This window comes from Nicotiana tomentosiformis, chromosome 10, assembly GCF_000390325.3.
Source record: "Nicotiana tomentosiformis chromosome 10, ASM39032v3, whole genome shotgun sequence".
NCBI classification, from domain to species: Eukaryota; Viridiplantae; Streptophyta; class Magnoliopsida; order Solanales; family Solanaceae; genus Nicotiana; species Nicotiana tomentosiformis.
In genome coordinates, this window is record NC_090821.1 from 14042852 (window position 1) to 14069008 (window position 26157).

Consider the following 26157-nt stretch of genomic DNA (forward strand, 5'->3'; position numbering starts at 1 on the left):
CCACATTGCCCAGCTCCGCTTCTGCGGAACATTTCGCGCAGGAGCGCATCTGTTTCTGCGGATTCATCCTCCGCACCTGTGCTTCCTAGATGCCTTCTCCCTTTTCGCACATGCGCGAACCTAGCCACTTCTATGACTCTGCACCTGCGGCCAATCCTTCCGCAGGTGCGATGACACCAGACCTTAAGCACTTCAACATATCTCCTAAGTCATATTACGATCCGTTAACCTTCCGAAATTCACCCGAGGCCCCCGGGACCTCAACCAAACAGTCCTCAAATACGATACGAACTTAGTCGAGGCCTCAAATCACATCAAACAACATTAAAAACATGAATCGCACCCCAATTCAAGCCTACTGAAATAAATAAATTTCCAACTTCTACAATCGATGCCGAAACCTATCAAATCATCTCCGATTGACCTCAAATTTTGCACACAAGTCATAAATGACACAAGGGACCTATTCAAATTTCCGGAACCAAAATTGGAGCCCGATAACCACAATGTCAACTCTCGATCAAACTTCTCAATTCTCCAAACTTCAACTTTCCCAACTTTCGCCAATTTAAGCCAAAATCATCTACGGACCTCCAAATCAATATCCAGACACATTACTAATTCCAAAATCACCACACGGAGCTATCATAACCTTTAAAAGTCTGTTCTGGAGTTAATTATATATAAGTCAACATCCGATCAACTCTTTAAACTTAGATTTCCAACCTTGGGACTAAGTGTCCTAATTCATTTTGAAATATTCTCGGAACCAAACCAATCACCCCGGTGATTCATATAACAAAACAAGAGCACAAAATAAATAATAAATGGTGTAACGAGGCTATAATACTCAAAATTACCAGCTAGGTCATTACAAAAGTGGATAACACTCGTTGTATCTTTAAAATATTGATGTTAAATTACTAAAGAATTTGACATGTAAAAGGTAATCCATCAATTTTGTTCAAATGATATCGACTGGTTATATGTAAGATTATACTAGGTTTGTTGTTGATGTTTATACCGATTGTCTATAAACATCATGATATAATAAAATAGATCTTTTTAGGCTATTGGGCTATGAATCTATTTTTTTTTGAAATATTAAATATTTTGGGTATTATTAGTGGAGACCACTTCGATACTATGGAACTACACATCTTAGTGTAGGGATACATATCATTCGTGCGACACTATAATGAGATGACTTAAGCAAGTAGGATAAATTATACTTCCCGCTAACTAGGTTGATCACCTAGTTGACCTTGTTCTTATGTCGATATCAGTATAGTGCTCCTGATGAAAGGTTAAGGTTGATTTTCTTATGTTTAGGCCTAAGGAGTTGAAAGCGATTTTAGTGACTTAACTCAGTTGAAATGATTTTGTATTAATGTTATTAAAATCATGAATTATTACTCCCTGACCGGTTGTTTTGTGTATTTGTGCCTCGTTTCCCCTTTTGATGCTTCATGCCTGTATAATTTGGATTTTAGGACTTGCGGGGTTGATTGATTTCATTCCCGAAAAATTCGGGGTTGATTTAGACCCTTTGGTTCTTGACCTAGAAGCTTAAGTTAGAAATATTAACTAAACTTTGGCTTTTGTGAAAATGACCCAGGAACGGTATTTTAATGGTTCTAATAGCTTCGTATGGTGATTTTGGACTTAGCGTATGCTCGGAATCGAATTTGGAAGACCATAGGTTGATTTGTGTTGGTTTGCCAAAAAATGGCAATTTGAGGTTTAGATGTTTGACCGTAGGTTGACCTTTGGCTATCGGGTTCAGAATTATATTTTGGGACTTGGAATAGGTCTGTTATGCTATTTAGAACTTGTCTGTAAAATTTGGTATCGTTTGGAGTTGATTTGATAGGATTCGGACGCTTAGTAGCAATTCTAGAAGTTCTTAAACTATACTTTGAAATCCATACGTTTTGGTGTCTGATTTGTAGTTCTAGATGTTATTTTTGTATTTTGATCATGTGAGTGAGTTCGTATGATGTTTTTAGACTTGTGTAGATGCTTGGTTTGGAGCCCCAAGGGCTTGGATGAGTTTCAGAATATTTTGGACTGAAAATAGAAAATCTGGTGTGCTGATGCCTCTGATGTCGCATTTGCGAACACGAGGGTCAAAATTGCGACCTTATCAGGGGAATCACAGGTATCGCAATTGCGATAACTGGGTCGCAATTGCGAAGTTGACTTGGGCTGGGCTGGGCTAGGTTCGCATTTGCTATAACAGTGTCACTTTTGCGAAGGGAACATGGTTCGCATTTTCGAACCCGTTTTTCGCATCTGCGAGGTTACCCTTGATACTGTCAGTGCCGTAATTGCAAGATTTTCTTTGTAATTGCAAGGGTTCGCAATTGCGACACCTATAACTGAACAAAAGGCTAGAAAAGTCGAGATTCCATCCCATTTTTCACATTTTAAAACCCTAACTCGGTAGGAGGCGATTTGGAGAGGGGATTTTCATCTACAAATATTGGGTAAGTGATTCTGATCAATTTCCTACCATATTTCATGAATTTATCTTAGATTTAATATCAAATGTATGTTATTCAAAGTGAGAATTTGAGAAGGTTTGCCTACGTTTTGAAAAATGAGAATTTAAGGTTTCAGAGTCAATTTGGACTCGGATTTTGAATCAAAACACAGATATGGACTCGTGAGGTCATGGGTAGTCGGAATCTACCCTTGAATCCGAGTTTTGATCGAGCTAGCCAGGAGTTGACTTTTGTTGACTTTTTGGAAAAAGTATAAAAATCATAGCTTTATTTATTGTAATTGATTTCTCTTGCATTGTTTGATATTATTAAGTCAATTTTGGTTAGATTTGAGTCGTGTGGAGGCGAATGTAAGGAGAAAAGCTATTTTCGTAGGTTGAGTTGGCCTAGTTGAGGTAAGTATCTTGCCTAATTTTGTGTGGCAGAACTACCCCTTAGGATTTGGGATTGATTGTGCTATTTGTGTTATGTGAAAGTCGTGTACGCAAGGTGACGAGTGGGTAGACGGGCTATATATTGTAGTTGAACGGTTTAGGATATTTAGACTCCTTCCATGCCTTTAATTGAATTATCCTAATATGTTATAGTTCTCATTGTTAATCTAATCTTACATGCGTTAATCTACCCTTACATGCTTTATTTGTCATTGTTAACTCTTGTTCTATCTCTTACTTGTTATTTTGCTTTTACATGCTTTAATTGAAGTTATTGTCTTCCTTATTGTCTTGTAATCTCTTAAAATGTTGTTTTCCTTTATTTGAAATTGTCATTTCGTGGAATATCTTCTTGTTGGCTTATTGGTGTTGAAGTTATAAAAACCGTTATCATATTGAGGTGAGGTTGTTAATTGTTGAGATATGTTATTTTGTTGAGCAATTTACATTCATTGTTATTGTTGAGATTCTTGTACACATTGTGGTTGAGCCATGTGCTATTTATAGTGGAAATATTGGTATTGTTGATTCTTTTGGCAAGTTGTGGCATATGGGCACTTATGGTGCGAGTTGTGTCATGAAAGTGATGTGCATGCGGCGGTATTAGGATATGGGTTAATGTGCATGCGGTGGCATAAGATGGGATTTATGTGCGTGTTACTAGTAAGGGAATTATTTGAAGCCACGCGGCGATATAAGGTGGGCTAAAGTGCGTGTAGCTATTTAATGATTTCAAAACTATCTAAATGTGAGAATCACGATGCGGTACAAGGAAAGATTATGATTGAAATGGAGAAATGTGAATACGAGACGCTACCTCAATTGTGATTCTTGTTGTCCATCTCATGCTGAAAAGAGTTATTGGTTGAACGGTTCTTGTTATTTTTATTCTTCGTTGTCTTACCAGTTTGTCCGTATTTGATAATTTGTGGTTTTCATTATTTGCTTCTTTCTTGTTGCCTTTATGCCTACCATTCTGTCATTAGTTTACGTCATTAAATTGTTTCGTTATCATTTCTTTCTCTGCTTCCCATTACTTCTCGTCATTATATTTTTTTTCTGTTTATCATGTCCTAGTAGGTGTCTTGACCTGGACTCGTCACTACTCTACTAAGGTTAGGTTTGATACTTACGTGGTACCATTGTGGTATACTCATACTATGCTTTTGCACATCTTTCGTGCAGATCCAAGTACGTCTACCCGTGCTGGACGTTAGTGATTGACTTGTTAGCTGCCTTCCGGAAACTTCAAGGTATACCTGCTCGGCGTCCGCAGGCCTCAGAGCCTCCTTCCCTTATCTTCTCATTTTGTTATTTTCTTTATCAGACAATGTTGTAGTAGATATTAGAAAATATTCTGTAGAGCTTATGACTTAGTTCCACCGGTTTAGGAATTTATGTTGTTAAGGTTCTATTTTGGAAGTTAATATGAGTATATCTGTTTTACTTTAGTATCTTAGTTGGTTATTTCTGTTATGTTATTATAAATTGTTAGGCTAACCTAGTCTTAGAGACTAGGTGCCATCACGACATCCTAAGGTGGGAAATTAGAGTCGTGACATGAATTGGTATAAATATTTTAAAAAGTTTATATCATGGTTTATGTTTTACTCGTCTTTTTATTTAAAATAATAAAGAACATGCATTTATATATTATTTACCGCTTTATATCAAATGTTGGTTGTATTATTTTTTTAAAGGCTTTTCCCAGGAACTTGAGTTAGAGAGAGTTTATGTCACTTATCGAGTACTAAGACAGTGTACTCATCCCTCACGGGCTTCTCTCTAGGGCCTCGCTTACTTCACATTTTTTAGGGTGAGGTGTAATATGTGAGGAGCATGCATGGATATGATGAATTTCTTTCCGAGGTATATGGTGAGATATAACTTCTATTTCGTGGTAACTTTCAAGTTATTCTTACACCAGTAAATTGTTACGCGCTTCGCGCGATCATAAAGAAAAATAAAATATGACTAAATAACTAATGTCATATAAAAGAAATTCAATCTCTAATAATCAAATATATCTTCATGATTTTATCATGAACTATTATATTGATTACAACTGGTGAAATAAATAAAAAGAAAAAATGACATTGTATAGCCGCTCTTAAAGTAATAGCCGAAAAATGTATATGTTTTTGTATATATATATATATATATATATATATATATATATATATATATATATATATATGTATATTTTTTTTCTGTATGTTATATAAAAAAATTATATAAAATTTATACATATTGTCGACTACCAAAAGTAAATAGTTTCTGGCGTGGGCTAAAAGTGAAAAAAGCCCAAATAAAAAGGTAAATATGCATTTGGACATTTTTTGGTTGAAGTTTGAAAAACAAAAGTATTTGATCTCTAAATATTGTTTCAAATAGCATTTAATAATATTTATAGCCAAGGCAAAATATTTTTCGTGAAGGTTAGATATTCCTGTTTTGAGAATTTTCCTGCATGTGATAATGCTCCACCAATACAAATTTAGCAGTTAACAACAATTCAATGAGTGAGATTTTTTTTATCTTTTCCCATCTCAAGCATCATATGCTAATATTAAAAATACTCTACTATTATATCAAAAGCGTCTAAAAAGTGTAGACCCGCAAAATGTTTTTTTTTTTTAAAAAAAACAAGTCCAATAAATTTTGACGTGAAAAAAGATATCACGGACCTTGAAATGAACTCTGAGATTCAAGCCCCTCTCTTTGCAAGATTTGGTAGGATTATCGGGTTCTTTCGAATACTTCACCATGGCTGCCGCCGATGCTGCTGCTGGTTGAGTTGCCTACTTTGAGTGAGATTAAAATTCTATTAACATCATTCTTTTACGCTATAATAATTTTTAGTTTTCTTGTTTTACTTTCTATTTTGGGTTCTAACAGAATCATGAGCAACTACTACAATAACTAAAATTTAGTTTTAATTAGACTACTCTTATAGCTCTGTAATCACAGTTTTCAATATTATTAATGCTAAGGCAAAATTACATAACAAAAGGGGAAATAAACAGATTCTCAAGAGTATGCCAAGGTAAAATGATAAATAAGGATGATACCCAGTTTATACTTGAGCAAATCCAAGTAACTCTTTCTTTGTAAATAATCAAAGTAATAAAATCTAAGAAGATATGAAGAAATGACTGACTGCCAGGGGCGGATCTATGTAGGGGTGGGGTAGTACGCCACCCGATCGTTCGAGTAAAATCTTATATATGTGCTGGTATTTTCCTTAAAATATTGAACATATATAACGGGTTGCATCCCAAAATCACAAAATAGCTGCAAGTGCCACGGTTAAAGCATTGTAACTCCACATAAATGCTCAGGATCTCTGTTGTGGTCCTAGTTGTTTTGTCGTCATCTTTTTTCCCTTCCCTTTCTTTTCTATATGCTCTTCTTTTAAATTGTTTTAATTTCTTCACCTTTGATATTCACTCTATTTGTACAATGTCCTTTTTAATATTTATTTAAAATGTATATTTGCTTCCTTTTTCTTTTTCTAGATCTTCAAAATTATTTGAATGTGATTTTAATTATTTTTTCTTTTTTATCCATCTAATGTTATTTTATTAATTTTAGAAATTAGAGTGATGCATCAAAGATATAATATTAATCGAGTTATATATAGATTGAAGTGGTGTATTTTCTAATTTAAAATTTTATTTTTACTTTATATTTTTTAATCTTATTAATCGAATTTGAATCTAAAGAATTAGACCGAATTAGACAGAACTTATTCGATTTTGTGATCACATATTCAGTTATGCATAAAACGATTTTTTAAATTGAATTGAATTAATTCAAAATGGACCGAACCGAACCGAATTAATCAAAAATGGATCGAACCGATTAAATGTACACCCAAGTTTAATCTCTTCACTATGTTCGGTTTGCATTAAAAGCAGTGGCACCAGGGGCATACGCAACAAGTTTTGTAAGCGGTGTTGAAATTTATAGAAGAACGGGAATTAATAACTTTAGTTATCATACTAAGAGACAAGAAATAACTTTAGTCTATTGGTTTTGTTGAGTCTTAAGTTAGAAAAAGTCCTGAATTAAATTCTACTTCATCACAATTTTTAACCACATAGATTCTCTCAAATATTTGCAAAAAGGATGTGCTAGTTGATGTTTGAACTTCTGACCTCTTAGAGCAAAATCAAGCACATAATCAATGCGCCAAGAGACTATATATTTATGTCAATTGGTGTCATTTTTTCCTACTTATGAGCTTCCTCACAGTATTAATATATATATTTAGTAAAACGTTTTGACGGTGTCGCATGACACCGCTTCGATAAATGTGCATCTACCCATGAGTGACACCCGTTGCCATCAAATCCTCGATCCGCCTCTGTGGATGATGTTTAGCTTAAAGTCTATATATTTTTATGTATACCGCCTCATGTTTTACTCTTGTTTCGTGGATTTAGGATGTAAATGTGTTGATTTATATTAGTTCGAGGTATTTTTATGTGTAGGAATGATCCGGGAGCAATTGGGAGCTAAAGGTGCGAGATTAGAGTCAAAACAGACGAAAAAAGGGAAAGGGGCATTTCCAGCACCACAGGCAGCGCCCCACGCTACCTGTGGCGCCCCAGACAGAACGTGAAATTTACCAGTGCCAGGGACGGCGCCTAACGCTGGGCTGGACGCTGGTGACAGGATTTTTGTCTAACTTTGCCCGGGTCAAGGTTATTTCGGCCCTAAACCTACCCAACACGTATAAAAGCAAGACTAAGCTTATTTTTAGAGGGGGACACCACTTTGAAGGGAGAAGACACACGAGAAACATTCGGGAACGAAGCGATCTCTATTTTCTTCATCTTTTCTTAGTATTTTCAATTATCCAACACTTATGAAATTGTTTGCTATTATCATGAGTGGCTAAAACCCATAGTTCTGGGGTTGTGATTTAGCCATGAATATTATTGTTTTACGTTGACTTTACCTTGATTACAATTCACTAATATATGGTTGTTTCTTCAATTATGTGATTAATTGCTTAATTGTTTGGCCAACATTTAGGTTCTATTTACAATCTATGCTATGCTTGGGAAAGCCATGCTTAGATTAGAGAAGAATTGAAGAGAGCATGATCTTAACTCTTGGGGGGGGGGGGGGGGGGAGGGGAAGATTTGTGGTTATGATAGGAATATACCTAGTCACCGTGCTTAATTAAATATCGTAATCTTAATGCGTTCTTAATAAATTGATTCCATAGGAATATAGGCGTTAATCTATTTTGAATAGGCGAGTAGTACTTCAGGAGAAGGCTATGAGAGAAATTATCGATTAATTAGCAACCATGAGTGAATTGTATGAAAGGGAGAGTTAACTAGAACACAATAGATTTGTGGTTATGATAGGAATATACCTAGTCGCCGTGCTTAATTAAATATCGTAATTTTAATGCGTTCTTAATAGATTGATTCCATAGGAATATAGGTGTTAATCTATTTTGAATAGGCGAGTAGTACTTCGGGAGAAGGCTATGAGAGAAATTATCGATTAATTAGCAACCATGAGTGAATTGTATGAAAGGGAGAGTTAAATAGAACACAATAGAATTAGTGAATCAATCACAACCCTGAAATATTTGTCTCTACTGAATACAACACAATTATTTTGCTACTTGATAATTTAGTTACTACTTAGAACTATAGTTTAGTATAATCACATTCTTGAACTTGAATTTGGCTTGACGGAATAATAATCTTAGTGAATTTAGTGGGTAGTTAATACAAGTCTCTGTGGGTTCGACACTCGACTTATTATTTTATTACTTGTACGACTACATATACTTGCATGTGCGCTTGGGAGAAATATATTTTTGGCGCCGTTGCCGGGGACTTGAATATCGACTACTTTCTAGTTTTTGCTTTAATTGTTTATTTGGTCAAGTCTAACGTTACTTGATTATTGCTCTGATCTTAGGAACTTTGATTGAATGCATAGTGTCAGACATTAGGACAGACTTCAAGGTTGAGGGATGCAAGGGATATAAATAATCTTCAGGCACTCGTTCAATTTCCTGTGAACATGACAGAGGAGCAACATATGGCTGTTCAGGAGGTGGTAATGCCCAGCATTGCTAATGTCACTTCCAGCATTGTGAAGCCCAGAATCACTGTGCACTTTGAGGTGAAACAGAGTATGATCCAGCTACTTCATGCGAATAGGCAGTTTATGGGTCTTCCACACGAGGATCCACAACAGCATATCCTGAAATTTTTGGAGATTAGTGATACTTATATAACTAACTGAGTCACTCCAGACTACGTGAGGCTCACACTTTTCCCATTCTATCTGTTGGGCGAAGCAAAGCGATGGCTGAAGGTAGAACCAGCTAATTCTATTACATCATGGAATGATCTGGCAAGAAAATTTTTGGCAAGGTTCTTCCCTTCAGGCAAAACTGCAAATATCAGAAGTGAGATAGTCGCCTTTAAACAAAAAGCGGGGGAGTCTCTATACTCAGCTTGGGAGAGGTTCAAGGGGCTTCTCAGAGACTGTCCTCATCACAATCAGACAAACGAAGTGTTAGCTCACACTTTTATAGAAGGGTTACATCCTGAAACGAAAATTACGGTAGATGCTGTAGCTGGAGGTCAAGTGTTGGACAAAAGCTTTGGCGAGATATATACATTATTGAACAAATTCTCCAAAAGAAATCCGAATTGGCAAGGAGAAACAAACAGACATACAGTGCAAAAATATGCAGGGATTCTTGAGTTAGAGGTCGTCTCGGCATTATCAACACAGATTTCTATACTGACCAACCAAGTCAATCAGATGACCTTGGTTATTAACAAGCAACAAGATCAACCAGTGCAACATGTTCAAGTGTTTTGTGAAGTATGTAGAGAGGGTCACACGAGCGACTTATGCCCAGTTAATTCAGAGTCTGTTTGCTTTGTGAAGTATGAAAACATTGATGGCTGACCAGCAAGCCCACACCGCATAGATGATAAACAAAGTGATGGTTGGCCAGGAGATGATAAAGAAAGTGATGGTTTACCAGCAGGCCCAAGCCACAACGATGAGAAATTTGGAGCGCCAAATGGGACAACTTGCCAGTGCCCAAAATACTCGATCAGTTAGGGCTCTTCCAAGTGACATTGAGGCTAATCCTAAGGCATCTATTAATGCTGTCTCATTTAGGAATGGGAGACAATTAGAAGAAGTCCAGAATCAGAGAGCAGAATCAGAGAAATCAAAGAAGTCTGAGAAGCCAGCTGAAGAGGCGGTGGCTAAGCAACCCCCACCATTATTTGCGAGGCCACCACCTCCGTTCCCTCAAAGATTGCATAAAGTGAAGATAATAATTCCACATATAAAAAGTTTCTTAATATTTTGAAGCAGTTGCAAATAAATATTCCACTGGTAGACATCCTGCAAGAAGTGCCTAAATATGCAAATTACATCAAGGACATAGTGGCAAATAAAAGGAGGCTGACTGAATTCGAGACTATGGCACTCACTGAGGAATGTAGCTCTAGAATCCAAAGCAAGCTACCTAAAAAATGAAGGATCCAAGTAGTTTCACTATCCAAATCTCGATTGGTAAGCACGCAGTCGGGCGAGCTTTATGTCATCTTGGAGCGAGCATCAATCTGATGCCGCTATCTGTGTTCAGACAGTTGGGTTTGGGTGAGCCGCGTCCAACAACGGTAATCTTACAGTTGGTTGATCGCTCCCTTGCTCATCCGGAAGGAGTGATTGAAGATGTGTTAGTTCAAGTGGGTTCTTTCATATTCCCTGTTGATTTCATTATCTTGGACTACGAGCCTGATCAGGAAGTCCCATTTATTTTAGGGCATCCATTCTTAGCCACATGCCGAGCTATTATTGATGTATGTGAAGGAAAGATGACGATGAGAGTATGTGATCAAGTGGAGGTATTTAATGTGAACAAAGCACTCAGATTGCTAGCCTACTATGAAGAGCTATCCATGATTTATGTAGTGGAAAGCAATGCTACATCATTAGTGCCTTATATGAGCCCCATAGATCATCTTGAATGAGCTTTGATTAGGAATGGAGAAGACATGGAAGATAAGATAATGGATGAAATTGAGCAGGTACTAGACACGTCATGCAACTATGTCCATGGTTTTAGGAAGTTTGAGGAGTTGGGCAGGCCTGTTACTATGACCTTTCCTAAGCCATCTGTTGAGGAAGCTCCAAAGCTATAATTAAAGCCTCTTCCAGCACATCTGCGTTATGCTTATTTAGGGAACTCAGAAACATTGCCAGTAATTATCTCGTCCAACCTGACTAATGTACAAGAAGAAAAATTGCTCAGAGTACATCGCGAACATAAAAAGGCTATAGGGTGGACAATTGCTGACATCAAAGGAATCAGTCCATGATTTTGCATGCATAAAATTTTTCTGGAAGATGGACACCACCCCAGTGTTGAGAAGCAAAGGAGATTGAATCCTATCTTGAAATAAGTCGTGAAGAAGGAAGTAATTAAGTGGCTCGACGCAGGTATCATCTTTCCTATCTCTGACAGCAACTAGGTAAGCCTAGTGCAATGTGTGCCTAAAAGGGGAGGGATGACTGTGGTTGAGAATGAAAAAATTGAGCTAATACCAACTCGCACTGTGACGGGGTGGAGAGTTTGCATTGATTATAGAAAGCTCAACAAAGCAACCCGCAAGGACCACTTCCCACTTCCCACTTCCATTCATTGACCAAATGTTGGATAGATTAGCAGGGCATGAATATTATTTCTTCCTTGATGGTTATTCAGGATACAATCAGATTTTTATATGCCCAGAGGATCAGGAGAAGACCACTTTTACTTGTCCTTATGGTACTTTCGCCTTCAAGCGAATGTCGTTTGGTCTTTGTAATACACCATCCGCTTTCCAGAGATGCATGATGGCTATTTTCACTGATATGGTGGAAACATTTATGGATGATTTTTTAGTCTTTGGGTCTTCTTATGATGATTGTTTGAAGAATTTGAGCAAGGTGTTGGCCCGTTGTGAAGAAACAAATCTGGTATTGAATTGGGAAAAGTGTCATTTTATGGTGCAGGGAGGCATCGTATTGGGTTATAGAGTGTTTAAGAGCGGCATAGAAGTTGATAAAGTGAAGGTAGAGGCGATTGAAAAATTACCTCCACCCATTTCTGTGAAGGGTGTCCGGAGTTTCTTGGGACACGCAGGATTCTATCGGAGCTTTATTAAAGATTTTTCTAAAATTGCTACTCCTTTGTGCAGGTTGCTTGAAAAAGATGTAACTTTCAATTTTGATGACACCTGCCTGAAAGCATTTGAAGAGCTCAAAAAGAAGTTGGTGACTTCCCCCATTATTGCGACACCTGATTGGTCCTTACCATTTGAGCTTATGTGTGATGCAAGTGACCATGTTATTGGGGCAGTGCTAGGCCAGAGGAAGGACAAAATATTTTATTTCATCTATTATGCGAGTAAGAATCTTGATGATGCGCAGATACATTACACCACCACTGAAAAGGAGTTGTTAGCTGTGGTGTGGGCCTTTGAGAAATTTCGGGCATACTTGGTGGGAACAAAAGTCATAGTCCATACCGATCATGCAGCAATCAGGTATCTATTTATAAAAAATGAATCCAAGGCTAGATTGATGCGCTGGGTTTTATTGTTACAGGAATTTGATGTGAAAATACGAGATCGAAAGGGCAAAGAGAACCAAGTAGCTGACCATCTATCAAGGCTGGACAATCATGATCACGTGGAGGAGGGTGGCCAAATTAAAGAAGTATTTCCTGATGAGCAACTTTTTGCTATCACCCAAGACCATCCCCCATGGTATGCAGACTATGTGAATTACCTGGTTAGCGGGGTACTTCCTCCTGAAATTGAATCTGAAGCTAGAAAGAGGTTTCTACATGATGTGAACTTCTACTATTGGGATGAGCCATATTTGTACAAGCAATGTGCTGATCAAATGACGAGGATATACATACTAGAAAATGAGGTTGAACTAGTGTTGTATTATTGTCACGCATCACCCTATGTGGGCCATCATGGAAGCAATAGAACAGCTGCAAAGGTATTACAATCCGGTTTATTTTGGCCAACATTATTCAAGGATGCCAATGCATTTGTTAAGAAGTGTGACCAGTGTCAGAGAACATGAACAATCATAAAGAGGCATGAGATGCCTTTGAATAACATCCTGGAGGTCGAGATTTTTGATGTATAGGAGATAGATTTTATGGAACCATTCCCATTGTCCAGAAGAAAATACATTTTGCTAGAAGTTGACTATGTGTCAAAATGGCTAGAGGCGATCGCATTGCCAATAAATGATGACATGGTGGTAGCTGCGTTTGTGAAAAAGAATATATTTTCAAGGTTTGGGACTCCATGTGCTTTGATAAGTGATGAAGAGACACACTTTTGCAATCGGTTGTTGAATAACCTTCTAGCTAAATATGGAGTCTGACATAGAGTTGCGATGGTATATCATCCTAAAACAAGTGGCCAGGCTGAGGTGTCGAACAGAGAAATAAAGCAAATCTTAGAGAAGACGGTGAGTGTGAATAGGAAGGATTGGGTTGCAAAGTTAGATGATGCCTTGTGTGCATATAGAACTGCATACAAAACGTCAATTGGGGCTTCGCCTTATAAGCTTGTTTATGGGAAGGCATGTCACTTGCCTACTGAACTTGAACACAAAGCGTATTGGGCCATTAAAAACTTGAATATGGACCTTGAAGCCGCGGGCAAAAAAAGACTCTTGCAGTTGAATGAATTAGATGAGTTCAGGCTGCACTCTTATAAAAATGCTAAGCTTTACAAAGAGAAGACAAAACGATGGCATGACAAGCATATCAAGTCGCGTCACTTCGAGCCAGGCCAACATGTATTATTGTTCAATTATAGGCTAAGGCTATTTCCTGGAAAGTTAAAATCGAGATGGTCAGTCCCTTTTGATGTGGTGAGAGTCACTCCTTATGGTGCAATTGAGCTGCAGGCTTTAAATGGTGAAAGAAAATTTTTGGTGATTGGACACAGAGTCAAGCATTATTGGGGAGGAATAATTGACCGTTAGAAGACCAAGGTTGTACTCGCTGATGAGTAAGTGAGACTCTGCGTCGTGCCGCGACGTTAAATCAGTCGCTTGTTGGGAGGCAACCCAATATTTATTGCTTTCATAGCTTAGCTTTCTAATTATTTTGGTTAGAGTAGACTAAAGTTTGCATTTTCTTTGTAGGCAAAGAAATTATTGGTAGAATGATGTGGGATATGTAAATTGGATATATAAAAAGGCTCGGGGGATCGGGAAGTTATATAAAAAAAAAACTAAAAAGAAAAATCTACGAAACAACGCCCAGATCAGCGCCTCACGCTGCCTGGGGCGCTGAAGTCAGAATGTTCCAAACCCCCAGTGCTAGGCATAGCGCGGAGCGTTGGGCTGGGGGCGACCGGGTAATATTTTTCTTTTCTTTTTCAATTTTGATTATTAACTTAATTCCCATACCCATTAACCCAACCCATATACCCATATACTCTCACACTAAAACCCATATTATAACCCATACCCACCCATAACAAATTAAAAACATAACTAAAACACTCCCCACCCAAAAAAAACAAAAAAACAAAAATGCATCTCTCTCTCTAGCTTCTGCTTTTGCCGCGCTTCTTCACCCCTCTCAAAACTTTCTCAAGTTCTTCTCTTGCTCTCCTCCTAAACTCTACAGGTATGTTCTTCTTTATCTTCTTCTTCGTCTTCTTCTTCTTTTTGTATTCTACTAGGTCAATAACCATGAATTTCCCATCCCCCCAAATTGCCCTAATCCCCAAATTTTCGCCTATGTAGTTTCTTAAGAATTCTTTATGGTGGGTGGTCCAGATTGGTCGAATATTGTGTGGTTATTTTGTATACAGAGTATAAACTAGAATTTCCTCTAATTCGTTGAAATTTGGGAGGGCCACCATATTCTACCATTGTTCAACTAGAATGCACACACTTCATGCCCGCAAGGTGTTTGTTAAAATGTTTGAATAAGTATTTTGTACACCGGTGAAGTCTGAGTAACCAAGTGTATTTGTATATGATATTGGGCTAAGTGTGGGGTATACGGGGATGATTTTACATGCTTGAGAGTTTGGTTTCAATGCACACGTATTGCCCACACCATGTATCCTATATGATGTATGTTGTAGAACATTGTAGAGTGAGCTAAATTAGTGTAGTTGTAATAGTTGTGGACATTAAAATACCATATGCCACTTGCTTGCATTAAGGCGAATTCACTTAGCCATGATCACTCACTTATTTTTGTGGCATCATTAGTGCCTTTTATCTATTGTGTGGCATCGGGAAGTCTTGAGTACCCATGGCTTTGGAGTGCAACACTTGTGCATTTTAGATAAAAAATTGTGAAGTCTTGTACATTGAGCTTTCGGTTTTAAGTGTGGGGTCATTTTTGATGCGCGCGACAACCTTAGGCGGATTTGTTGATTCGTTCTCACATTCAGGCTTATATGTGTTGCAGGTTGCTATGGCAAGCAATGGAAAGGGAACAAGAAAGTCCTCCACCACTGCCCTTGCGCCCAAAAAACACAAGCAAGGAGAAGGATCCTCAAGGCAAGCTAAAGGAAAATAAGTAGCCGAGGGATCACAGCAGGCACCATTACGACCGTGACCTCGCTTGAATTTAAGTACTGATGAGGCTATTGCATGGCATAGGGATTTCGTACCCTCTCGGCGGTACGTTTCGGAAATGGGGATTAATGTACAAACATTAGAGAGAAACTTCCCACATGTACTTGGCCGGTTGCGTGCACTGAACATGGACAAACTCATAGAATGCCCAGGGCATGCAAATTTGAGCATGGTTCGGGAACTGTACGCCAAATGGGATGCAAACTTGTTCAGGTCACATGTACGTGAGAAGGACGTGCCACTGGATAGACGGTCCCTATGTGCATTTTTGGGGGTTTAGAATGCTGACCCGAGGAGGCTCCAGAAATTTGTCAGAAGCCCAAACTACACAAAGATATGTCACACTCTTTGTGGCGTCGATTCAAATGCCAAGTTGACAAGAAAGCAAGGCGATATTCACCTTCATATGGTTCGCTCTGATTTCAACAAGACTGCCAAAGTGTAGCAGAATTTTGTGCAAGCCAGACTCATGCCCGTGGAGCACAACAACGACTGCACTCAAGCTCGAGTGTGTGTCATATCTTTTTTGATGACTGGCATACCCATTAATGTGGGTGAGATCATACTCGGTGAGATGGCCCGCACGCGATTTGGCCGACATATTAGGAGGTTCTTCTTCGGCAACTTGCTCACGCAATATATGCTTTCCTGAGGGGTACCGGAGTACCCAGGGTATGATGAGGTGGTGGAGGCGCCTACAGGACTGTTGGACATCACATCCTTGATGGAGACATCGTCTAAGTTCACTCAGGCAGCACGTAACGAATGAGACGAGAACTTCAACAGGTACCTCTATAACTCTTTAAATTTACTCATGAATAGGACTGGTATTTCAGACGATAAGTGTATGCATTTACACAATGACTTGTCAAGCTCATCCAAGGAGATATTGGGGATTGCACCTGGCAGCCTAGTTCACTCATCGGAGGACGCAAACACTATCAAGGTCTCAGACATAGAGGAAGAGGTGGGTGATGATATTACGGGGCCCCTGGCTTTGGTGCCTCTAGGACCTGATGATGATGTGCCCAGAGCTGCGAATGGAGGGCATGATGAGGAGGAGGACTCCGACTGATAGGGAGTTTTCTTTTCACCCTACTCTATTTTACATTTTATATGCATCGAGGACTTTGCATAATATAAGTGTGGGGTGAGAGGAATACTCCTTATGATATACTTGTATAAATTGTATCACTTTATTTCTTTTACTAGTTTTACTTAGTCTAGTTTTATCCTAGTTTATTTTAAAACAAATTTAGAAAAAACTCGAACTTTTCCCGACGATGGATCTTTTGGATAATTTTCTTGAGAGATAGAGTCCGATTAAAAATACCAAAAAGATTTTTTTTAGGATAGTTAGGTAGTATCCCTGGGTTTTTTTTTGGGCGCCGGTACTTTTCCAAGGGTGTAGCTCGAACTGGGTACTTAATATTTTTTTTAGTAGGTTAGGAAGAAACTAAGTTGCTCTGAGCTACTTAGTGACATGTTGGTGCTGGCACATTAGGATATGGAATAGATTCTATCTTCCCGAATATTTGATTTGAATTGTGACGCCTAAGTAAAGTAAATAGCCTATTTTGCGACGCTTTTTCTCAGTTGTTTGACTTGTATGCCACATAGTGCATTATTGCTTAAATTTTCTCAATTATGTGTGCTTGTGTGACTTGAGAGTTGAACATAACCGTCTTGATTGAGTCATGTGCAATGTGTGTGTGAGGAGTTGTGATCTTCTATGCTATCCTGTGAAGTCTAGAACTTGTCCCGTGTATTAATCGAAGCGAAATTGTTAAGTTGTGCTAATATAGGAGATGACGTAGGCGTTTCTTTATTGATCATAGATGTGCTTGTCACATAAAAAAAATAAAAAATAAAAAAATAAAATATAATTTTCCGTTGCTAGCCCCCTTGAGCCTATAGACCTTTCTTTTGGCACCCACATTACAACCCGTACCCTTATTTTGTTCTTAATTTAAGATTGTTGAACCTTTACCTCCTAAGGCACTTAGTCGCTAAAAGAAGTAAAGTGAGAGATTTGGGGAGTAGCTTTCTAGTGGAACCATGGAAGGGCTCTTTGGTGCACTAAAGTTGACATCAAAAGTCACTAGCCGATGAATTTTAATGTATGGAGTGTGTGAAGAAAAAAAAAAAGAGAGAAAGAAAAAGAAAAATTGCAAGAAAAGAAAACAAAATGATAGTCAAAGTATGTAGAAAAATATACACCTCCAAATCTTATTAATTTGTGCTAGTGGGAGTATAGAGGTGCTTAATGAAAGTAAGGGCTATGTTGTGTATGGGTTGTGGCAAGTGAATTGGTAGAGAAGAATATGGGCTCAAATTGTGAGTGTAGTGTATTAAAGTTCTTAGGAGGGTTAGTCACTATTTCTAAATGTAGCATTCCCGTCCCTTAGCCTACATTACAACCTTAAAGTCCTAATTGATCCTAGATTTGGCTAGCTTTGATTAGTAGAGATGTACACTATGGAAAAGCTTATGGTACGACCACAGGATGCATATGAATTCTTTGTGAGAGTGAGCGAATTTTGTTCAATTGTATGATATCCTTAATTTATATTCAAAAGCATATTTGAATGTGTGGACTAGTCTATATTCACTCTTTTATTGTCGGTGAGGGCATATGATCTCATGAATGATTGGTAGTATTGTAAACTTTCTTGTTGGGCGAGTGCGCGAGTTGAGGGTGCTTAGTGGCAACAAGTCGATTTTTGAGGTTGGGTGGTTACAAAGGTTGTTGGAATTGATTGAATTGAAATGTTATACTTGGGCATGATTAAAACGGGAAGAATGTGATATTTTATATGTTCAGGCTTGATTGCCGGTATTGATCATAGTCAAGGGTAGAGTGTATAGTTAAAAGTTGAAGTGCTCCTTTATAGTTGAGATTTGTACGTAGTTGGGGGTATATTTGATAGTCCCATTGCTCGAGGATAAGCAAGAGTCTAAGTGTGGGGTGTTGATATTTAGCTTAAAGTATATATATTTTTAGGTATATCGCCTCATGTTTTACTCTTATTTCTTGGATTTAGGATGTAAATGTGTTGATTTATATTAATTCGAGGTGTTTTTATGTGTAGGAATGATCCGGGAACAATTGGGGGCGAAAGGTGCGAGATTAGAGCCAAAACGGATGAAAAAAGGGAAAGGGGCATTTCCAGCGCCACAGGCAGCACCCCATGCTACCTGTGGCGCCCCAGACAGAACGTGAAATTTACCAGCGCTAGGGACGGCGCCTAGCACTGGGCTGGATGCTGGTGATGGGATTTCTTTCCAACTTTGCCGGGACAAGGTTATTTCGGCCCTAAACCTACCCAACACGTGTAAAAGCAAGACTAAGCTTATTTTTAGATGGGGACGCCACTTTAAAGGTAGAAGACACACGAGAAACATTCGGGAATGAAGAGATATCTGTTTTCTTCATCTTTTTTTAGTAATTTCAATTATCCAACACTTATGAAATTGTTTGCTATTATCACGAATGGATAAAACCCATAGTTCTGGGATTATGATTTAGCCATGAATATTGTTGTTTTACGTTGAATTAACCCTGATTACAATTCACTAATATATGATTGTTTCTTCAATTCTGTGATTAATTGATTAATTGTTTGGCTATCATTTAAGTTCTATTTACTATTTATGCTATGCTTTGGAAAGCCATGTTTAGATTAGAGAAGAATTGAAGAGAGCATGATCTTAACTCTTATGGGGAAGGGGGGGGGAGATTTGTGGTTAGGATAGGAATATACTTAGTCACCGTCCTTACTAAATATCGTAATCTTAATGCGTTCTTAATAGATTGATTCCATAGGAATATAGGCGTTAATCTATTTTGAATAGGCGAGTAGTACTTCGGGAGAAGACTATGTGAGCAATTATCGATTAATTAGCAACCATGAGTGAATTATATGAAAGGAAGAGTTAACTAGAACATAATAGAATTGGTGAATTGATCATAACCCTGGAATATTTGTTTTTACTGAATACACCACAATTATTTTGCTACTTGATAATTTAGTTACTGCTTAGAATTATAGTTTAGTATAATCACATTCTTGAACTCGAATTTGGCTTGACTGAATAACAATCTTGGTGAATTTAGTGGGTAGTTGATACAAGTCTCTGTGGGTTCGACACTCGACTTATCATTTTATTACTTGTACGACCACGTATACTTGCGTGTGTGTTTGGGAGCAACAACGGATTGCTTAATAAAAGAAAGGAAGTAGCACCTTGCGTAAAAATAAAAATTTTGATCACATAAATGTAATCAAATAGAATAAAAATGAAAATTTCGGAAGCCAACGTAAAGTAAAACACACTAAGCGAATGATGTTAACAAAAGTGAAGTGTTAGTAATGTTGCGATATACTTCTTCTTTATGTTTTCTGAAATACTAATTCAACTTTTCCTTCTTTGTCTGAATATTTTGCCTTTGTGTCTCTGAGTTTGTTTTCTTGGCATTCGTTCACTTTCCCCTCCTTTGTACTCGTACCATTTTACAAATATAAGAATATCCAAATTAAAATTCAAAATCTATAGTGCTACAATGCAGGTAACATAAGTGGTATAATATTTCCTCGTTAAGACCATCAGCCAACCACAATATGATGTCTTAACTCTTATAAGCAACTCATACCAATTGTATATGGTAAAAACTGGTTAGTCTTTCGTACGAACTGGTCGAAATGGTAATGCATTGGATCGGAGAAGCGTCTTCATAATATCAGGTTGAGGTCCGAAGTCAGGTCACCAAGCTTCAAGCCCTAGGGATCGATCAATGTCGAGCTCGATATCATTATCGAGCTCAAGTCCAAATCGAACTATGATGGAGTTATCGAGCTTGTGAGGCAGCGACCAACCAACACTGACCCCGAATCAATACAAGGATCCGAGTCAAGATCGAGTCACGTTCGAGGCCTCGAGTTGATACCAAGCTCGAGTCAATATCGACCTCATAGACAAGAGCCGTTGCAATCCCACTAGAGGAGAGAATCCTGGCAGGAATTATGGAAAAACTGATTTATCATGGGTCTCCCACTATGAAGTTTTAATTATATCTAAAGTAGGATCCCTCCACTATAAAGGGGATGGTTGTTATTTCTATAAGGACCAAGTTTTTGCAGACATGGTAACTGGGATATCATACACTCCTATATTGAAGAATTATCCTTTTTTAGCTTCATAAATAGATTCATCTTGTTTAATCTATAAATCATTTTCTTCAACATTTGATATTTCTATTCATTCTTACGATTTGTGTCAAGTTATACTACATACCCTTACAACTACGTACAAATTTAACTCAATCTATTTTTTGGGTAAACAGTTTGGCATGAATCTCTGAAATACTGGCCATTTCATGCTTATTTTGAAGCATCTCTGATTTCATATTAGCAACAGCAAACTCCCGATCAATGGCCTTGCCTATCGACAACGAAGCTGGTCTCGTGGCCTGATGAACACAAATGGGTTCGATAGGCATACCGTACCTAAGGAATCACCACGGTTATCGGAGTATAACTTCAGCATCAATGCATACGACATCGTGTCGGCTATCGGACGCATCAAGGACACTAAATGGCCTTGACCCAAGCAGACTGATCCTGCCCAGAGGAACCCCAATCAAATATGTGAATATCATGGCACCCATGGACATAGAACGGAAGATTGCAGGCAACTAAGAGAAGAGGTAGCCCGGTTATTCAATTAAGGGCATCTTCGAGAATTTTTAAGCGACGGAGCCAAAAACCATTTCAAAAACATGGATTACGGTAAACAAAACGAACAGGAAGAGTCACAGCACGTTATCCACATGAACATCAGTGGCATCGATACCCCTCAGGGACCGGTACTTAAACATACTAAGACATCGGTTATGAGAGAAAAGCGATCTCGAACTTGTGATTACGCACCCATATGAACCTTGTACTTTAATAATGAAGATGCAGAAGGAGTCATGCAACCTCATAATGATGCATTGGTAATATCCGTACTCATGAATAAAACTAAAATTAAGCATGTGTTAATTAATATAGGTAGCTCGGCCAATATTATTAGATCTAAGGTTATAGAACAACTCGATCTACAGGACCAGGTCGTACCCGCAACCCTAGTTCTAAACAAATTCAATATAGCACGTGAAACTACCAAAGGCGAGATAATTCTACCGATAAACGTGGCCGGGACTATCCAGGAAACGAAGTTCAACATAATAGAAGTCAATATGAGATACAATGCCTTTTTTGGAAGGCCGTGGATCCACAATATGAGAGCTGTACCTTCGACCTTCCACCAGGTTCTTAAATTCTCAACATCGGATGGAATCAAAACAGTATACGGGGAACAACCGGCCGCAACGGAAATGTTTTCCGTCGAAAAAGCAATTCTGATATGCTCGCCTTCATTGACAAAGGGGTTGGGCTCGAAGGAGGAACGTGATGCAAAATAGCAATCACAGACGTCAGCTTCGAACCAACTAGAAGATCAGAAGATTGACGAAGATGATGAGCAAGGGATCCCAAGATCCTTCGTGGTCCCCGATGATTCCGACGCTACCCAATCAACGGTCGAAGAACTGGAGCAAATCGTATTAATCAAATATCTGCCCAAATGAAAGGTATACCTGGGAACGGGATTAACTCCCGAACTTAGGAAAAAGCTTATTCGATTTCTTATTGATAATATAGATTGTTTTGCTTGGTCTCATTTAGACGTAACAGGGATCCCACCGGATATAACGACGCATTGGCTAAGCTTGGACCCTAGGTTCAAACCGGTGAAGCAAAAGAGAAGACCCCAGTATGAGGTAAAACACGCATTCATAAAGAATGAGGTAACTAAACTTCTCAAAATAGGGTCCATTTGGGAAGTGAAATATCCCGAATGGTTAGCCAATGTGGTTGTAGTCAATAGAAAAGGGAACAAACTTAGAATGTGTATAGATTAAAGGATTTAAACAAGTCATGCCCCAAAGATTCTTTTCCACTTCCTAACATTGATCGCATGATCGATGCCACGGCCTGCCACGAGATCCTTACTTTTCATTTTTCGGGTACAATCAAATCCAAATGAACCTGGTGGATCGAGAAAAGACTTTGTTTATCACCAAGTATGGAACCTACTGTTATAATGTAATGCCCTTTGGGATAAAAAATGCAGGAGCTACTTACCAACCCCTAGTAAATAAAATATTCGAGGAACAAATAGGTAAATCGATAGAAGTTTATATTGATGACATGCTAGTTAAGTCCTTGCGCGCAGAGGACCATTTGGCTCATTTGCAGGAAACATTCGAGATTTTAAAGAAATGCAACATGAAGCTCAACCCTGAGAAATGTGCTTTCGAGGTTGGATCGGGCAAGTTTCTTGGCTTCATGGTATCGAATCGGGGGATCGAGATCAATCCCAATAAAATCAAGGCCATCGAAGACATCACCGTTGCGGATAGTGTAAAAGCCGTGCAGAGGCTAACGGGACGGATTGCTGCCTTAGGCCGATTCATTTCAAGGTCGTCGGATCGAAGTCACAGATTTTTCTCTCTGCTAAAAAAGAAGAACGATTTCACCTGGACCCTTGAATGCCAACAGGCATTAGAGGTATTGAAATGATACCTATCGAGCTCACCACTGCTGCACACTCCAAAGGCAGACGGAAAACTTTGCTTGTACTTGGCGGTATCAGAAATCGCGGTAAGTGGCGTCCTAGTTCGAGAAGAGCAAGGTATGAAATTCCCCATTTATTATGTAAGTCGAACCTTAGGGGAAGCAGAGACTAGATATCCACACTTAGAGAAATTGGCACTGGCCCTGATAAGCGCCTCTAGAAAGTTAAAACCATACTTTCAATGTCACCCCATATGCGTATTAACCACTTACCCACTTCGTAATATTTTACACAAGCCCGAACTATCAGGCCGATTGGCCAAATGGGCCGTCAAACTCAGTGGGTACGATATCGAGTCTCGAATTTTATTAGACTTCGTGGCCGATTTCACGCCAACCCTCATACCCGAAGTCAAAAAAGAACTCTTGTTAAAATCGAGTATGTCATCGGGGGTATGGACCCTTTTCACAGATGGGTCTTCGAACCTAAAAGGGTCCGGGCTAGGCATCGTTTTAAAGCTGCCTACGGGTAGCACTATTAGGCAATCTATCAAAACTATTAGGTTGACTAAAAATGAGGCCGAGTATGAGGCCATGATTGTAGGTCTCGAGTTAGCTAAAAGCTTGGGAGCAGTGGTCGTTGAAGCTAAGTGTGACTCTTTACTGATGGTAAATCAAGTAAACAAAACCTTCGAAATTTGAGAGGATAGAATGCAAAGGTATTTGGACAAACTACAAGTAACTTTTCACCATTTCAAAGAATGGATTTTACAGCATATACCTCAAGAACAAAACAGCGAGATCGATGCACTTGCAAATTTGGGATCATCGGTCGAGGAAGATGAGATCAGCTCGGAGAATGTCGTTCAACTCTCGAGGTCCGTAATCGAGGAAGGTCATGTCGAGATAAATTCTAGAAGCTTAACCTGGGATTGGAGGAATAAGTATATTGAATAATTGAAGAACAGAAAACTCCCAACGGACCTTAAAAATTTGAGGGCCCTACTAATCAAAGCTGCTCGATTCACATTGACTGCATATGGAACATTATACCGAAGGACATTCGATGGACCATTGGCAGTATGTTTAGGTCCAGGAGACACCGACTACATCCTACGTGAGGTTCACAAGGGTACTTGTGAAAATCATTCCGGTGCCGATTCATTAGTCTGAAAAATAATCAGAGCTGGATATTATTGGATCGATATGGACAAAGATGCAAAGGAGTTTGTTCAAAAATGTGACAAATGTCAAAGGTTTGCACCGATGATCCATCAGCCCGGAGAGCAACTTCACTCAGTCCTATCCCCATGGCCATTCATGAAATGGGGAATGGGTATCGTCGGCCCTCTGCCATCGGCCCCAGGTAAAGCTAAGTTCATTTTATTTATGACGGACTATTTCTCTAAATGGGTTGAAGCACAGGCGTTCGAGAAAGTGAGAGAGAAAGAGGTTATAGACTTCTTCTGGGATCATATCGTATGTCGATTTGGGATACCTGCCAAAATAGTGTGTGACAATGGGAAATAATTTATCGGCAGCAAAGTGACGAAATTCCTCCAAGACTACAAAATAAAAGGTTATTATCGACACCATATCACCCTAGTGGGAACGGACAGGCCGAATCAACGAATAAGACTATCATTCAAAACCTAAAGAAAAGGTTGAACGACGCTAAGGGAAAATGGAGAGAAATCCTGCCCGAATTTCTTTGGGCATATCGAACAACATCAAAATCCAACCCCGTTCTCTTTAGTATATGGCTCCGAAGAAGTCGGGGAACCTAGTGCCAGGTATCGATATACAATAGAAGAATTAAATCACGAGGCTATGAATAGTATCCTCAAATTATTGGATAAAAAACTAGAAGCCGCTCTCGTCCAATTGGCCGCCCAAAAGCAGCGGATTGAAAGATACTATAATCGAATAACCAATCTTTACCATTTTAAAATCGGGGACTTAGTGCTAAGGAAAGTCACCCTCAGCATCCGAAATCCAAACGAAGGAAAATTAGGTCCGAGCTAAGAGGGACCGTATCAAGTACTCAAAAACGTCGGTAAAGGATCCTACAAACTCGGTATTATAAATGGCAAACAACTACCAAGCAATTGGAATGTGTTACACCTAAAACGATACTACTGCTAAGGTACGACCCTCCCATATTCTTTTATATTTCGAAACTAATACTTGAAGGAGTTCAATCAAAGAACAAGGATGGATCATTCAACACGAAGCCTTAGGTCTGAAAGCACGCGTTGCACTCTTTTTCCCTTAGACCGGTTTTATCCCAAATGGGTTTTTCGGCAAGGTTTGAGGCAACCATTGATCGTGCTAACTTAGAATGATTTAACAGTATCTGAGGCCTTTTTACAATCAACCTCGAATACTGGTGGGGCATTACCCTCAAATATATCAAGTTCGATGTAGGAAAGTTACTTCATAACAACAGGGTTCAGATAGGAAAAATTGTAAGAGCTAAATGGTCAAAACGAACCATGCTCATGTAGATTGTTCGATCCCTGGTATAAAAAATAAACACATGTATAATAACATGAAAAGAAACTTCTTTACCCATATCTTATGTCGTCCTCTATTTTATGATCTATTACGCAAACAGGCTCAAAGGCCGATGATTACCCCACAAATCGGGGACTTCCACTCGACCATTAAGCCTACGGGCTACATTACTTGGAATTCGAATCAGTCACTCGACCATTAAGCCTACGGGCTACATTACTTCAATTTTTAATCACTTACCCGACTACTAAGCCTACGGGCTACCTTATTTCGAGTTCGAGCAAACACTCACTCGACCAATAAGCCTACGGGCTACATTACCTCGAGTTCGAATCACTCACTCGACTAATAAGCCTACGGGCTACATCATCGCGAGTTTGAGCAATCACT

The 26157-nt window shown here is 38.8% G+C and overlaps 1 protein-coding gene and 1 non-coding gene across 2 annotated transcripts; one reads left to right on the forward strand and one right to left on the reverse strand.

Annotated features, from left to right (window-relative positions):
* Positions 1-9379: 9379 nt before the first annotated feature.
* On the reverse strand, positions 9380-9484 carry LOC117278607 (small nucleolar RNA R71). Its single transcript, XR_004508966.1, has one exon. It is a non-coding gene; the product is annotated as a small nucleolar RNA R71 (small nucleolar RNA).
* Positions 9485-10482: 998 nt separating this feature from the next.
* On the forward strand, positions 10483-10983 carry LOC104103794 (uncharacterized). Its single transcript, XM_009611730.1, has one exon. It carries the CDS (start codon positions 10483-10485, stop codon positions 10981-10983), a length of 501 nt encoding a protein of 166 aa, XP_009610025.1.
* The last annotated feature ends 15174 nt before the right edge of the window (positions 10984-26157 follow it).

Bases quoted from the DNA above. Each gene is read 5' to 3' on its own strand.
- LOC104103794 (XM_009611730.1), top strand. From the start codon at position 10,483: ATGAAGGATCCAAGTAGTTTCACTATCCAAATCTCGATTGGTAAGCAC.